Source organism: Mauremys mutica, chromosome 8 (genome assembly GCF_020497125.1).
Source record: "Mauremys mutica isolate MM-2020 ecotype Southern chromosome 8, ASM2049712v1, whole genome shotgun sequence".
NCBI classification, from domain to species: domain Eukaryota; kingdom Metazoa; phylum Chordata; order Testudines; family Geoemydidae; genus Mauremys; species Mauremys mutica.
Window position 1 is genome coordinate 68,876,658 of NC_059079.1, and position 15,104 is coordinate 68,891,761.

Below are 15,104 nucleotides of genomic sequence, written 5' to 3' on the forward strand. Positions count from 1 at the left end.
ACTATCTAGCAGATGCCCGATAGTCTGTCCAGGTGTACACTGATCATAAGAACCTCACATATCTGCATTGGGCCAAGGCCTCCAACCAGCAACAACTTCGGTGGGCCTTATTCTTTTTGCACTTTGATTTTGCAATCTCCTGTCTTCCAGGAACTCAAACTAGGCTGACACTTTGTCCCAGAAGGAACGCTGATCTTAAAGACTTGAACTCCAAAACCTCCTCCATCCTCAAGCCTCAGAACTTTCTGGGCATGGCTCCCCACCAAGATCTGCTCACCCTCATATGATCAACCTTCACCCAGGGAATCCCTCCAGTCAAGCAGAAAGCTATAAGTAAGGACCCCCACGATGTCCGAGACAGGGTAACCTACTGAATGAGCATATATATGTTCTCCCTAGGCCTCCAAGGATTACAGCCTGTGATGAAGTGGGACTGTTTTTAATGTTTCCTCTAAATACTGTGTGGGTGCCTCAGTTATGGCCGACCCTCTGTCATCTGGCAACTAATGGCCTGGGCCCTTCCCCCCTTTCAGGGGGATGCTAAAGGTGTGGGAGAATAAAGAGATCAGGTGACCTCATGGCCCGGGAAAGAGACAAGCCAGAGAGGAGGGGCTGGAGAGGGTTTGACAATTTTGGAAGCTGGCTGGAAAATGGAGGGGAGCCCCAACAGGGCTGGGGCCTCTCAACGGGGCTGGGGCCTCTCAACGGGGCTGGGGCCTCCCTGGGGCCCCAGATGGACCTAACTAAAGGGGGTCCTGTTGTCTGTACCGATAAGACCTGTTTTGGACTGTGTTTCTGTCATCTAAATAAGCCTCTATTTTACTGGCTGGCTGAGAGTCACTTCTGACTGCAAGGTTGGGGTGCAGGACCCGGTGGCTTCCCCAGGACCCCGCCTGGGCGGACTCGCTGTGGGAAGCGCATGGAGGAGCATATGCTGAATGCTCCTAGGAGAGACCCAGGAGGTGAAGGCGTGTGAGCTTCTTGCCCTGAAGACAGTCTGCTCCGAGGGAGAGGAGGCTCCCCAAAGTCCTGACTGGCTTTGTGGGGAGCAATTCCAGAGCATCGCTCGGGGACTCCGTGACACAGCCCTACCAGTATGCCATGACACCCTGTAAACGTGCATGCCGGGGCTCGACCCTCTCCGAGGAGCGGAGGGGAGCCACACCAGCTCACTACACCCCGTCTGGTCCGGGTCGGTCCCCCGGCGGTCCTGGGTGACAAACACAAAGTCCCACGGCACGGGCCCTCCTGGCCCACGGCCGGGTAAAGCACAAGATTCAAGGGTGGGACGGGGCTCAGACCCTCTGCTTCAGGGCTGAGCAACCGTACAGAGTCACAGGAGCTCAGGCCCTCTGCTTCAGGGCTGAGCAACAATACAAAGTTCAGGGAGCTCAGGCCCTCTGGTGCAGGGCTGAGCAACTGTACAAAGTTCAGGGAGCTCAGGCCCTCTGGTGCAGGGGCTGAGCAGACAAACAGTTTAGTACATAGGCCCAGGCCCTTACGCCTGAGCATTGGGGTGAGGGGGAAGACTGCCACCTGTGAGTGGGGTGACAGGAGGGACGCAGGCCCACCCACTCCACTGCATCCCAGCCTGGGGCCCTAGCAGCGGTTATCACCGCTGACGGTCAGTGGGGATCCTGACTGCAACACACTGACATAGGTTTGGGTGTGTCTGCAGCCTGACTGGGGTCGGCTACCCCCAGGATACTTCCAGTCTCCCCCTCAGGGCCTACCTGGTCCGTGGCATCGGTCCCCGGCCAGTCCACCAGCATGGGCTCCTCGTGGCCAGGGCTTGGTGGCAGGTCCGCTAGCTCCTCAGGGAAGTCCGGCCAGGCATGTTCGGGCGGCTCCTCCGGGTAGCAGCAGGGGCGGGGAAGCTCCGGGGGCTCCTCCGGGTAGTGGGCGCGGGGAAGCTCTGGGAGTTCCTCCAGGTAACGGGCACGGGGAAGCTCCAGCCAGTCTGGGCAGCTGCCCTGGGTCCCGGAGGTTTCCCAATCTCGAGCTCCCTGCGGCACGTCTGCTCCCTGCGGCGGCTGGCTCCTGACTGAGCTCTGGCGGCCGGCTTTTATACTTCCTGTCCCGCCCCTTGACTTCCGGGGGGCGGGAACAGGCGGCGGTGGCTTCACCCACTTCAGTGTCTGCAAGGGCGCTCCCTCCGCTGGGCACGGGGGGAGCCACACCAACTCACTACACACCCCCACCCCCCAGCTGGACATTTTGGCTGTTTTAAAACTCAGCGCCTTGTCTCTCATATCTTCTGGTGGCCTCATATGCAGGTCTGTGTTGCAATGTATGTACCCACTGCAAGGCACTGCACAATAAACCCCTGGGAACCCTTGAACTCCTGCAGCCCCTTGAGACTCCCCCGGCCCTTGGACAGTAATTGCCTTAGATTTGCTAGTAGAACTACCTGAGTCTGGTGGTTTTTTTACCACTCTGACAGTAGTGGGCCACCTCACAAAGATGGCACATTCACCCCAGCACTGGCCTAAACTTCTCCCAGGAAACTGCCCAGGTCTGTGTGGACCAAGTTGTCTGCCTCCATGGCCTCCCACTGCACATGGTCTCTGAGCACGATGTGTGATTTATCTCCCATTTTATGTGAGACGCTCTCTGGATTTGGGGTCTCTGCTCCTGCCTCTCTTCCACCTACCACCCTCAGACAAATGGTCAAGTGGAGAGAACCAACCAGATTCTGGAGCAGTATCTTCGACACTACATAAACTTCCACCAGAACAAAGGGTTCTTGCTGCTACCTCAGAAAGTGTTCATGTACAATAACGCAGAACATGCTTCTACAGTGCAAAGCCTTTTTTTTTTTTTTCAAATTATGGGTTCTATCCTTGGTTTTACCTGGAGCTAACCACAACTTCCCACAGCCCAGCAGCCCTGGATCAGACACAATATATGTCAAACCCAAGATGACCTAAAAGTTCACCTGGAGGACACCTAGAAGAAAGAAACAACATGTGGACCGTCAATGACAGGAGGGGCCTGCCTTTTTGCTAGGCCAGAAGCTATGGCTCTCAACAAAAAACGTACACACAAACAGACCATCTCATAAATTGGACTACCAGCTCTTTGGCTCCTACCGCATTCTCCAGCACATTAGCCCAGTTATCTTTGAACTCAACTTGCCCCATTCTCTCCAAATACACCAAAGTGAAATCCCTGCAAGTGAAAGTGAAATCCGTGAAAGTGAAATCCCTGCAAGTTGCATGGGCCCTTTTTAAAGACACCATAATAGAGGCCCAACTTCAATGTATACCCCAAATTAAGAAAAACAGTAAAAGAACTAAAAAAGAGCCACCGTGGCTTAACCACCATGTAAAAGAAGCAGTGAAAGATAAAAAGACTTCCTTTAAAAAGTGGAAGTCAAATCCTAGTGAGGCAAATAGAAAGGAGCACAAACACTGCCAACTTAAGTGCAAGAGTGTAATAAGAAAAGCCAAAGAGGAGTTTGAAGAACGGCTAGCCAAAAACTCCAAAGGTAATAACAAAATGTTTTTTAAGTACATCAGAAGCAGGAAGCCTGCTAAACAACCAGTGGAACCCCTTGACGATGAAAATACAAAAGGAGCGCTTAAAGACGATAAAGTCATTGCGGAGAAACTAAATGGATTCTTTGCTTCAGTCTTCACGGCTGAGGATGTTAGGGAGATTCCCAAACCTGAGCTGGCTTTGTAGGTGACAAATCTGAGGAACTGTCACAGATTGAAGTATCAGTAGAGGAGGTTTTGGAATTAATTGATAAACTCAACATTAACAAGTCACCGGGACCAGATGGCATTCACCCAAGAGTTCTGAAAGAACTCAAATGTGAAGTTGCGGAACTATTAACTAAGGTTTGTAACCTGTCCTTTAAATCGGCTTCGGTACCCAATGACTGGAAGTTAGCTAATGTAACGCCAATATTTAAAAAGGGCTCTAGGGGTGATCCCGGGAATTACAGACCGGTAAGTCTAACGTTGGTACCGGGCAAATTAGTTGAAACAATAGTAAAGAATAAAATTGTCAGACACATAGAAAAACATAAACTGTTGAGCAATAGTCAACATGGTTTCTGTAAAGGGAAATCGTGTCTTACTAATCTATTAGAATTCTTTGAAGGGGTCAACAAACATGTGGACAAGGGGGATCCGGTGGACATAGTGTACTTAGATTTCCAGAAAGCCTTTGACAAGGTCCCTCACCAAAGGCTCTTACGTAAATTAAGCTGTCATGGGATAAAAGGAAAGGTCCTTTCATGGATTGAGAACTGGTTAAAGGACAGGGAACAAAGGGTAGGAATTAATGGTAAATTCTCAGAATGGAGAGGGGTAACTAGTGGTGTTCCCCAAGGGTCAGTCCTAGGACCAATCCTATTCAATTTATTCATAAATGATCTGGAGAAAGGGGTAAACAGTGAGGTGGCAAAGTTTGCAGATGATACTAAACTACTCAAGATAGTTAAGACCAAAGCAGATTGTGAAGAACTTCAAAAAGATCTCACAAAACTAAGTGATTGGGCAACAAAATGGCAAATGAAATTTAATGTGGATAAATGTAAAGTAATGCACATTGGAAAAAATAACCCCAACTATACATACAACATGATGGGGGCTAATTTAGCTACAACGAGTCAGGAAAAAGATCTTGGAGTTATCGTGGATAGTTCTCTGAAGATGTCCACGCAGTGTGCAGAGGCGGTCAAAAAAGCAAACAGGATGTTAGGAATCATTAAAAAGGGGATAGAGAATAAGACTGAGAATATATTATTGCCCTTATATAAATCCATGGTACGCCCACATCTCGAATACTGTGTACAGATGTGGTCTCCTCACCTCAAAAAAGATATTCTAGCACTAGAAAAGGTTCAGAAAAGAGCAACTAAAATGATTAGGGGTTTAGAGAAGGTCCCATATGAGGAAAGATTAAAGAGGCTAGGACTCTTCAGTTTGGAAAAGAGAAGACTAAGGGGGGACATGATAGAGGTATATAAAATCATGAGTGATGTTGAGAAAGTGGATAAGGAAAAGTTATTTACTTATTCCCATAATACAAGAACTAGGGGTCACCAAATGAAATTAATAGGCAGCAGGTTTAAAACAAATAAAAGGAAGTTCTTCTTCACGCAGCGCACAGTCAACTTGTGGAACTCCTTACCTGAGGAGGTTGTGAAGGCTAGGACTATAACAATGTTTAAAAGGGGACTGGATAAATTCATGGTGGCTAAGTCCATAAATGGCTATTAGCCAGGATGGGTAAGAATGGTGTCCCTAGCCTCTGTTTGTCAGAGGATGGAGATGGATGGCAGGAGAGAGATCACTTGATCATTGCCTGTTAGGTTCACTCCCTCAGGGGCACCTGGCATTGGCCACTGTCAGTAGACAGATACTGGGCTAGATGGACCTTTGGTCTGACCCGGTACGGCCTTTCTTATGTTCTTATGTTCTTATGTAGGGGCAGTCCGGAGGCCATACAGGCTTGGGGGAAGGGATCCAGTGGATTGACATGCTATATGCCAGGGGTGGCCAAACCACGGCTCATGAGCCACATCTGTCTCTTTTACCGTTAAAGTGTGGCTTGCAGAGCCCCCCCATTCCCCACCTACCAGACGGCGGGGAGAGGGGCCTTGGGGATTCTGTCCTGCAGCAGGATTATGGGGCTACGAGCTTCTTCCAGAGGTGACTGGTGCCTGCTGAGAGTGGAGGGTGGCAATTTAAAGGTTAGGCCGCCACTCAACAGCTTGAGTCACTCGCTCCAGGCATACCCTCCCTCTTACCCTCAGCAGCCCCACTCTGCAGCTCCCAGGTGTTAGCTCCACATAGAGAGGTCCCAGCAAAAGCAGCAGTTCTCCCTGCAGCTCCCAGCTCTTAGGTGCTGCCTCTCCCTAGGTCACAGCCCCCGGTTGCCAGCTCCAGCAGCTGCCATGCAGGGAGGGGACCCAGCGGCACCATGTGACCGAGCAGGGCTAGCAAATCCTAGCAAAAATTGAGGGGGAGGGGGATGTGACCCCACATGACCCCCCATCTGTCACCTCTGGCTTCTGCCCAGCAGAGAGGTGGGGCTCAGGGCTTCAGCCCCATAGGGGGCATCAGCCAGGGCTGCCAGCTAGGGATGTGTGACCCATGGCAGGTGTTCAGGTGCTTGCCCCACAAGGAGGAATGGGCCTTGTTTGCTAGCCAAGCCCACATTCTCTCAGCCCCGGGGAGCTGGACTGGGCCAGAGTTGCCGTTGTCCCATCTCACCTCTGACCATGCCATTGCTGCCTCTTCCCAGCCTGCCACCCAGCCAAAGCTGAGAAGGCAGCTGTCCCCACAGAGGAGACGGATATCGACGCAGTGGAGATCCCTCCACCAGGGAGCAGCACCCTGGAGTTCAGCCGGGGGGTGACGGACCTCGACGCCGTGGGGAAGGACTCTGGGCACTCTCTGGACACCAAGGTACGCCGGCCCCAGCCAAGAGCAGCTGTGTCCCATTACAGGCCCAGGGTCCCTGCAGATAGCGTGGCTTCCCAAGAGTATGTCCAAGCGGCATTGCTCTGTGGCTTTGGGGGCAGGACATGGGTCTGTGCCTGGGGGTGCCCTGCTCTCTCCCCACAGCAGCCTCAGAGCTCCCCACACTCTCCCCCTGTGGCTCACATGGGGGTCACTGCCCCCCCACCCCAGGTCAGAGGGACCTTTGGGTTTCACGCTGCCCTCCAGTGGGGTAGGGAGGGAGCTCATGTCTAGATATGGGGCTGGAACAGCCTGTGGCAGCTCTGTGGGGTGATCAGATAGCGGGGCCACAGCATGACCCTGAAGCTGGTACAACAGCACGTGTCCTTGTGGTAGCAGCTGGCATCCCCCCCCGCTCTGCCAGGGCATTAACAAAGGAGCCGAGAGGCTAGCCATACCCCACAACATAGGAAATGCCTTTTCCATGAGCTGCCCCACAGACTAGGGTGAATTGCCTTTGCTGGGGCCCTGGAGGAGGCCAGGTTCACTCCCCTCTGTGCACTCCCAATTTAAGAGCTAGTGTGTGTGCCCCACACCCAGAGAGGGGAAACCTAGGCCCCAAACACACACCTTTCCCCATTGCCGGTCAGCACAGAGCCCTGAAACCCGTGGGAGATGCTAAGCCCTGAGGACACAGGCTGTGGCTCTGCAGATGGCAGACCCAGCTCTGGTCCCTGAGGGTGGCAGTGCCCGGCTCCTGCTGCGGGGTGTGCTGGGCAGGGGCAGCACAGGATGGGAGTCCAGTTGTCATGCTCCATTACTCACTGTTAGGGGCATTGGCCATTCCTTGATCCCATCTCTCCAACCCTCCTCCCCCCAGTTAGCCCCCCGACAATAAAAGAAGCTCATAGTCACTGGCTCCCCCTCATTCTGTTCTCCCCCGGAGCTCCCAGCGCTGAGCCTCTCCCCTGTGTCCTGCACTGCTGCGGTCCAGACACAAACTAGTCCCTGTGTTGCCCCCTCACTCCCGTTGACAGTGGCATGTCCTGGGAACAGAGCAATGTTAGTTTCCCAGCGAAAGTGGCAGGAGTGGAGCTGCGTCTCCCTCTGCCTGACCACACAGCCCGTGCAGGCAGTGCACAGCTGCTGGCAGGAGAGGATCACCTGGTGCATTAACCCAGCACATTTGGGCATTGTCAGAGGCCAGCAAAGCAGAGCTGCCCTTTGAGTTCTGCTTGTGCTTCAGAGACCAGGCCACAGCCCGCCCTCTGTTGGGTCCCCAGTGCAGCCTAGGGCATTGGCTTTCCACTCGCCCTGTACAGACTCCGAGCATCCCAGAGCCGTCCCTGTGAGCGGGCAGCCGTGCTGCTAACCCCCCTAGGCTGTGGTGCTGCACACTTGTCCCACCCAAAGCGGAGGCCAGGTCCTCGTCCAGGGCACACCAGGACTGAGTGAGTGCCATGGCGAGAGAAGAGTTGGCCAGAGCACCATCTTGCAAGGGGGGTTCAGAGAACCAGGAGCTCCCCAGGATGATAAACCTCTCCCCTCCCCTAGTCCCTCTTCTCGTAGATCACACAGCGCTGTACAAGTATGCCCTAATTCAGTCACACAAACCCCATCCAAGGTACGTGAGTACCCACTGGAGTGTGGGGAAACCGAGGCACAGAGCGAGCCGTGGCTCACATGACAAGTTGGTAGCAGTACTGGGAATAGAAGCCAGACGTCCTGGTTCTCAGTCCCCTTCTCTAGCCAGTGGGCCTAAGTCCTTCCCTGTCAGCTGGCAGTGCTCTGGCAGACAGAGAGGTACTGATGGGACGGTCCCATCACTCCTGCCTGCCCTGCATCCCCTAGAATGGCCACCCTTGAGGAGTGAGAGCTGAACAGTCAGGGTGCAGGTGCATGGGCTCTGTGCTCATGGCGCCGACGTAACCACGCAGTTGGCTATGTGGTTTGTCTGGTAGGGAAAGCGCCATGTGAATCCCCAGCTTACGAGCACGCGGCTCTGCTGGGCTCTGCCAGTGGCCCCCTGTCGTTCCTGGCTCTCCCTTTCCCTCGGGGGGTGGGGGGACGCGGAGCCTGCGACCACCGCACTGTGCTGCTTAGAACCACTCTCCCAATGCACCAGAGGCTGTGGACCCCTTCGCACCAGTGCTCCCAGCAATGAGTCTCTTGTGGGTAAGGCCACGTGCATTGAGGCTTGACACCTGTGTCATTAGTGGGGTGCCACAGAGTCAGGGGAGGTAGGACCCATATGGCTCCTGTGAGGCTGGGGGCCATCTGTTCCACCAAGGGCAGGGCAGGGCAGTCCCATTGCTGCCCAAACTGCTGGAGGAGAGAGGAATGGTGCGATCTAGCATGTCACGTAGCCAGCAGAGTGAGCTTCTGTGCGGCTGGCGTGAAGAGCCAGGGTGCTGCCTATGTGATCCAGGCCTGTGTGGTGTGGCACTCTGTCCCACTCTTGTGGCACCTATGCCAGTTAGAGCAGTGGTTCTCAACCTTTCCAGACTACAGTACCCCAGGAACCCGAGCCCTGCTGCCTGGTGCTGAAACATGTAACAGCATTACAGGGCCCTCTGTGGCGTGGTGTCCACCCCTAACTCCAGCCCTGCACTTGTGAGCCCCCTAAACCCATCCCACAACCCCCAAGTTGAGAACACTGACCTAGATGAGTTGATGTACCCCCTGGAAGAGCTCTGAGTACTCCAGGGATGCTCCTGGTTGAGAACCACTGAGCTAGAGAGTGATGAGCTAGCTACAGCCTTGGCTAAAAGAGCTGTGTTTGATCCCGTCCACCAACAACTGAGTGTGTCGGCATTACACATCGCCATGAGACACCAAGAGCCTGTCTGGGAACCAGTCCCCCAGGGAACGTCTTGCCAGTGGTGCTGGCTCTTGCCCTTTTATTGCCATTTGGAGTGTTTGTAAAGCCCCAGCTCCCGGAGGCCCATGAATACGTGACAGTCTCAGCTTCCATTTGTTCAGAAGAGGAAGTGTCTGGCCTGGGCTGCAGAAGAAAGTCAGAAAACCCAACCCAGGGAATCCAAGGGCTCACAAGCCAGAAGGCAAAGAAATGGGTTGCTGAGGAACAGCCTCCTGCCCCCCACCCCTGGCAGCTGCTGGCAGCTAGGGCAAGGCTGTGAGCCAAGGTGCAAATCTCTGACCTCCACCCACTCCAAGTGAGGTTGGGGCCGCCCTTCTGACTCTGGCTTGGGAGCATGTGTTGGCGGCTGCTGGCTCTGTGCACACAGGTGACCCAGGCTGAGAGCATCGTGCTCAGGGCAGCTCACCAGGCTGAGTGGCCGTTCAGGGGGCAGAAGGATCCTGCTGCGAGCACCTGCTGGAACAAAGTCAGCCTGAGCCACAGAGCCGGCCCCAGCAGCAGGGAGAGCAAGCACCTAGGTGTCACAGTCTGTTACAGGGTGTCTGTCTCCTGCTGGCCTGGCCAGTGGGCTGCTCTGCGCCCAGCTGGAGGACAGAGCTGCTGCCGAGGAAGGTCAGTTCCTTAGGTTCCTAGCTTGCACTGAAGTCAGAGGTGTGATGGGTTAGAAACTAAGCTCCCTACGGCTGTTCTGGCTCCAACGCATTAGCCTACAGCTGTGTGATGCTTTGGAACTGCAGAGCTGTGTGACTGAATCATAGAATCATAGATTCATAGAATATCAGGGATGGAAGGGACCTCAGGAGGTCATCTAGTCCAACCCCCTGCTCAAAGCAGGACCAATTCCCAACTAAATCATCCCAGCCAGGGCTTTGTCAAGCCTGACCTTAAAAACCTCTAAGGAAGGAGATTCCACTGCCTCCCTAGGTAATGCATTCCAGTGCTTCGCCACTCTCCTAGTGAAAAAGTTTTTCCTGATATCCAACCTAAACCTCCCCACCCACTGCAACTTGAGACCATTACTCCTTGTTCCATCATTTGGTACCACTGAGAACAGTCTAGATCCATCCTCTTTGGAATCCCCTTTCATGTAGTTGAAAGCAGCTATCAAATCCCCCCTCATTATTCTCTTCTGCAGACTAAATGATCCCAGTTCCCTCAGGCTCTCCTCATAAGTCATGTGCTCCAGCCCCCTAATCATTTTTGTTGCCCTCCGCTGGACTCTTTCCAATTTTTCCACATCCTTCTTGTAATGTGATACCGGCTGCCAACTAGACATGGAGCCATTGACCACTACCGGTTGAGCCTGACAACCTAGCCAGCTTTCTATCCACCTTACAGTCCATTCATCCAGCCCATACTTCTTTAACTTGCTGGCAAGAATACTGTGGGAGACCATATCAAAAGCTTTGCTAAAGTCAAGGACTAACACGTCCACTGCTTTCCCCTCATCCACAGAGCCAGTTATCTCCTCATAGAAGGCAATTGGGTTAGTCAGGCATGACTTGCCCTTAGTGAATCCATGCTGACTGTTCCTGATCACTTTCCTCTCCTCTAAGTGATTCAGAATTGATTCCTTGAGGACCTGCTCCATGATTTTTTCAGGGACTGAGGTGAGGCTGAGTGGCCTGAAGTTCCCCAGATTCTCCTCCTTCCCTTTTTTAAAGATGGGCACTACATTAGCCTTTTTCCAGTCATCCAGGACCTCCCCTGATCGCCATGAGTTTTCAAAGATAATGGCCAATGGCTCTGCAATCACATCCGCCAACTCCTTTAGCACCCTCGGATGCAGCGCATCTGGCCCCATGGACTTGTGCTCGTCCAGCTTTTCTAAATAGTCCCGAACCACTTCTTTCTCCACAGAGGGCTGGTCACCTCCTCCCTATGCTGTGCCGCCCAGGTTAGACTGCTAAGGGTTAGTGTTGTGAGTAGCTATTAATGCTGTTCTCGCACACAGCAGGTCTCGCTGGTGTGCACTGATGTGGGAGCTAGGCACTATATACCTGTGCAGGTCTGGGCTACAGTCTCTGGCCCAGAGAGCTGACAATCGAAGGGTCAGCCAAGAGAAACAGATGAGTACAGACAGACGGGGCTGGGGGAGTACAGGGAATGAGGCACCGACCAGCCCGACCACAGGGGTCTCAGCTCGGCCAGGAACTTGTTATTGGAGTGGCTGTGGCATGCTGAGGGGCAGTACGCAGAGTGGATCAGGCTTTGCTTTTCTCTATATTTTCCAGGGCTCCCTCCACCCTGAGAGTATCCTGACTGCATCGCCTAGGCTGCTGCTCCCCTCCTCCTCCCAGCTGCCGGACCTGGGGACCCCTCTATCCGCTCATCACCAAATGCAGCTTCTCCGGCAGCTTCTGCAGCAACAGACGCAACAGACACAAGTGGCCGTGGCCCAGGTGCTGCCAGTGTGGTTGTTAGAGCCCCAGTGTGCCGGGGCCAAGCGGGGCTGTGCAGGCAGCAGTGCATGCACAGGGGGCCATTTGGAGGGGTTTGTGTGAGAGGTTGGTGTGCTGGGAAGGGTGGGGTGGAAATGGACATGGGTGGATAAGCCAGAAGTGGCAGAGCCCTAGAGGCACAGCCAAGGAGCTCGGCCTGGATGCAGGAAGGGAGGAGCAGGCAGAGGAGGGGTCTGAAACCGGGCGGAGGTGGAGGGAAGGTAGCTGTGTTCTGAATGGCTGCAGGGACAAGTGGCCGTTGGGTTATGGTGATGCGGGTGGGCCTGGACAAGGGTATAGGTCTGATCTTAGCCACGGTTGAGGGGTGGGAGTCGGGTATCACAGGAGGAGAGAGCCCAAGGTCACCCCAAGTGGGGGAAGGGAATTCATCAGGGACAGGGAGAGGACCTGGCAGATCCAGTTGGGCCAGGGCACCAGTCAGTTTGAAGGGAGGCAGCTCGGAAGAGAAGTCAGGGAGACAGCAAGAGCTGTGGGACTGAAGGAAGGAGTAGAGCTGCCCCCCATATGCACTATGCCAGGGGCATCGGGGAACCCACAGACCTCCTTCCCCAAGCCTCATGCCCTGCCCCCGGCCCAGCTGCCCCTGCAGTGACTCACCCATAGCGTTCCAGGAACCTCACTGCACTGCAAGCCAATCCCCTGTGCTATGGGCAGGGGCAGGCAGCACCAACAGCCCCCGGCACTGTTGGCCCCACTGTGTGGAGGCACACGATGGGATGCCACATCCCAGGGGCCAGAGGGGCACACAGCCTAGCTCGGCCCAGCCAGCCTGCTAGGACTGACAGTCAGGAGCTGACTGTGTGCAGAGTGCACTGATCCTACTGTCTAGGTCTCACACTTGACAAGCGCTGAGGGCTTGTTTGCTCTGTGTGGTGTGTGGGCCAGTGAAATATCCTGGGTATCAACTGCCCTTGTCGCTTGAGCTGGGAACAGGGTCCTGGCTACAACCCTCATGCAGAGCTGCGCAGCTCAGCAGGAATGTAAATGCAGTGAGGAATTGTCCAGACTGCCGTGGCCTGGGCTGGGCTAGGCAGAGCTCTTCTGGAGCAGGGCCCCACATTCTCTGATGCTCAGGGTCGGCTGTGGACCTAGAAGTCAGGGCACGCTGCTGCGGGGGGAAAGTCAGCTCCAGGTCTCAGGTCTCAATGGGTCTGTCTACACTGCAGTTAAAACCCCGCAGCCGGCCCATGCCAGATGACATGGGTTGCAGGGCCAGGCTAAGGGGCTGTTTGCAGTGTAGGCATTTGGGCTTCGGCTGGAGTCTGGGCTCTAGGACCCTGTGAGGTGAGAGGATGCAAGAGCCCAGCATCTACATTGAAAATTTAACAGCCCTGCATCGAGCCCCAGTCAGCTAGCAGGGGCCAGCCACACACAGGCTGGTGCCTAACTGCAGTGTGGACATACCCAGAGACCCTTGTTTCACTGGAAGCTCCAGGGAGCCATGGTTAGGGTTCTAGGGAGAGTTGTCTCAAGATGAGCTAGCCTGGCCCTCACCTACGCAGCTGAACTGCCTTTGAAAACCACGGGGCTGCCCCTTTACGTGGGGACTGGCAGCTATCCCACTGGGAACTTCCAGCTCCTGACAGTATGCCTTGGCGCCTGCAGCTTTGAACTGCAATTCCATCACTGCCAGCAGGTGCCAGTGCTCCTGCTTCCCCTGCCCAGTCTCAGCACAGCCTCTGTGGGAGTGTCTCTCTGCTTGGGCCAGACAGATCTGCCCCATGGCTGGGCACCCTAGTGTGAAGAAGAAGGGACTCCATGCTGGATGCAGTGTGGACGGGGGACAGATGCTAGCATGCCCCCTGTCCCATGCTGCCCTGTGGCTGCGGGGTTCTTGTGGGACTGGAATGGGGGACGGACTTAGCAGCACTCTGGGCAAAGTCTGGAAGGGCTTTGTGGGTCCAGGACTTCCACTAACCAGTATAAATCTCTCCCTCCTTCTCCTGCTTGCTGCCCCAGAGCAGAGCAGCTGGCGATGTCCCCAACCCAGGGCAGCAGCTCCCATCACTGGGGATGGCTCCCAGGGGAGAATCTCTCTGGGCTGGGCCTGAGCTCTCGCTCTGCAGACAGCCACCGTTGTGCCTGGCTGAGAGAACAGGTGGCTAAGGGAATGGACGTCTGACTGGAGGCACTGCAGGCTGGGACAGCGGCTGGGGTGCATGAATCTCACTCTAGCAGCAGGCTGGAGCTCCGGGCTCGGACCCCTGGCTTGGGGCAGGCAGCCTGGCCTGGCACGCACCCACTCGCTGTGTCTCCGTTTCTGTCCGGCAGGTTCACTTGCTGAAAGACCAGCTGGCTGCAGAGGCAGCAGCTCGGCTGGAGGCCCAGGCACGCGTGCACCAGCTCTTGCTGCAGAACAAGGACATGCTCCAGCACATCTCGCTGCTGGTCAGGCAGGTGCAGGAGTTGGAGCTGAAGCTGTCAGGAAGCAACACCAGTAAGAGTTCATTCCCCAGCCTTGCTGTGGCCCCCCGCCAGCACAGGGATCCAGGAGCACAGCATGGAGGTGCTTGCTGCTGGGCCCTTTGCTGATCCACCAGGGCACAAGGGACTCCCCATCCCTTCCCATTCTCCCCCGCTCTGGTGGTGTGCCCGTGCCATGGGCCCCAGCACTCCCTGGAGAGGGGATCCCCATGAACGCCAGTGGGAGGGGTCGCCACAGAGCCATGCCCAGCAGCCCAGGCTGAGCACAGCCCATGGCCAGGGTGGGCATGCCATGCACACATCTCACTGCTTGACTCAGGCCTGCAGTGACCACATCTCCTTGTGGGGTGGGGGGTGAGACCCACAGTGTCTAGACAGCCCCGCCCCTTTGCACCCCAGGGTTTGTGGCATACAAGAGACTGCCCCATGTCTCCTGGTCCCAGCACCAGGATGCCCAGGGAGAGAGAATTTATAATGGACACCCTGCGGGGAGAGTCCCTGCATGTACTTCCCTCAGCTCTGCAAGGGCAGCTGTGTGCGCACATGGGCGCAGAGGCTGGGTGTTATTGGGACAGGGCCGTGTGCACAAGTTAGCAGTGCAGGGACTGATTGTGCATGATGGGAGTGCGGGGGCTGGGTGTTATTTAGACGGGGCCATGTGCACATGTTAGCGGTGCAGGGGCTGATTGTGCATGGTGGGAGTGCAGGGGCTGGGAGTTATTGGAGCAGGGCCGTGTGCACATGATGGGGGTGTGCAAGGATGTTTGTGTGTGGCGGGCATGTGGGGGCTGGGTGTTATTGGAACTGAGCTCTGTGCACATGTCAGGAGTGGGGTGGGGGTGTCTGGTCGGCATGCGGAGGCTGGGTGTTATTGGAGCAGAGCCGTGTGCACATGATGGGGGTGTGCGAGGATGTTTG

At 55.2% G+C, this 15,104-nt stretch overlaps 1 protein-coding gene across 5 annotated transcripts in view; it reads left to right on the forward strand.

The window, feature by feature from the left end:
* LOC123375712 (carboxyl-terminal PDZ ligand of neuronal nitric oxide synthase protein-like) overlaps positions 1-15,104 on the forward strand; it is a 191,375-nt gene that overhangs the window by 123,028 nt on the left and 53,243 nt on the right. For all 5 annotated transcript variants that reach the window (XM_045026885.1, XM_045026884.1, XM_045026886.1 and 2 more), the window contains 3 exons: positions 6,262-6,425; positions 11,535-11,702; positions 14,034-14,199. In XM_045026885.1, coding sequence (XP_044882820.1) covers positions 6,262-6,425; positions 11,535-11,702; positions 14,034-14,199 — 498 coding nt within the window. The remainder of the gene's footprint in view (positions 1-6,261; positions 6,426-11,534; positions 11,703-14,033; positions 14,200-15,104) is intronic.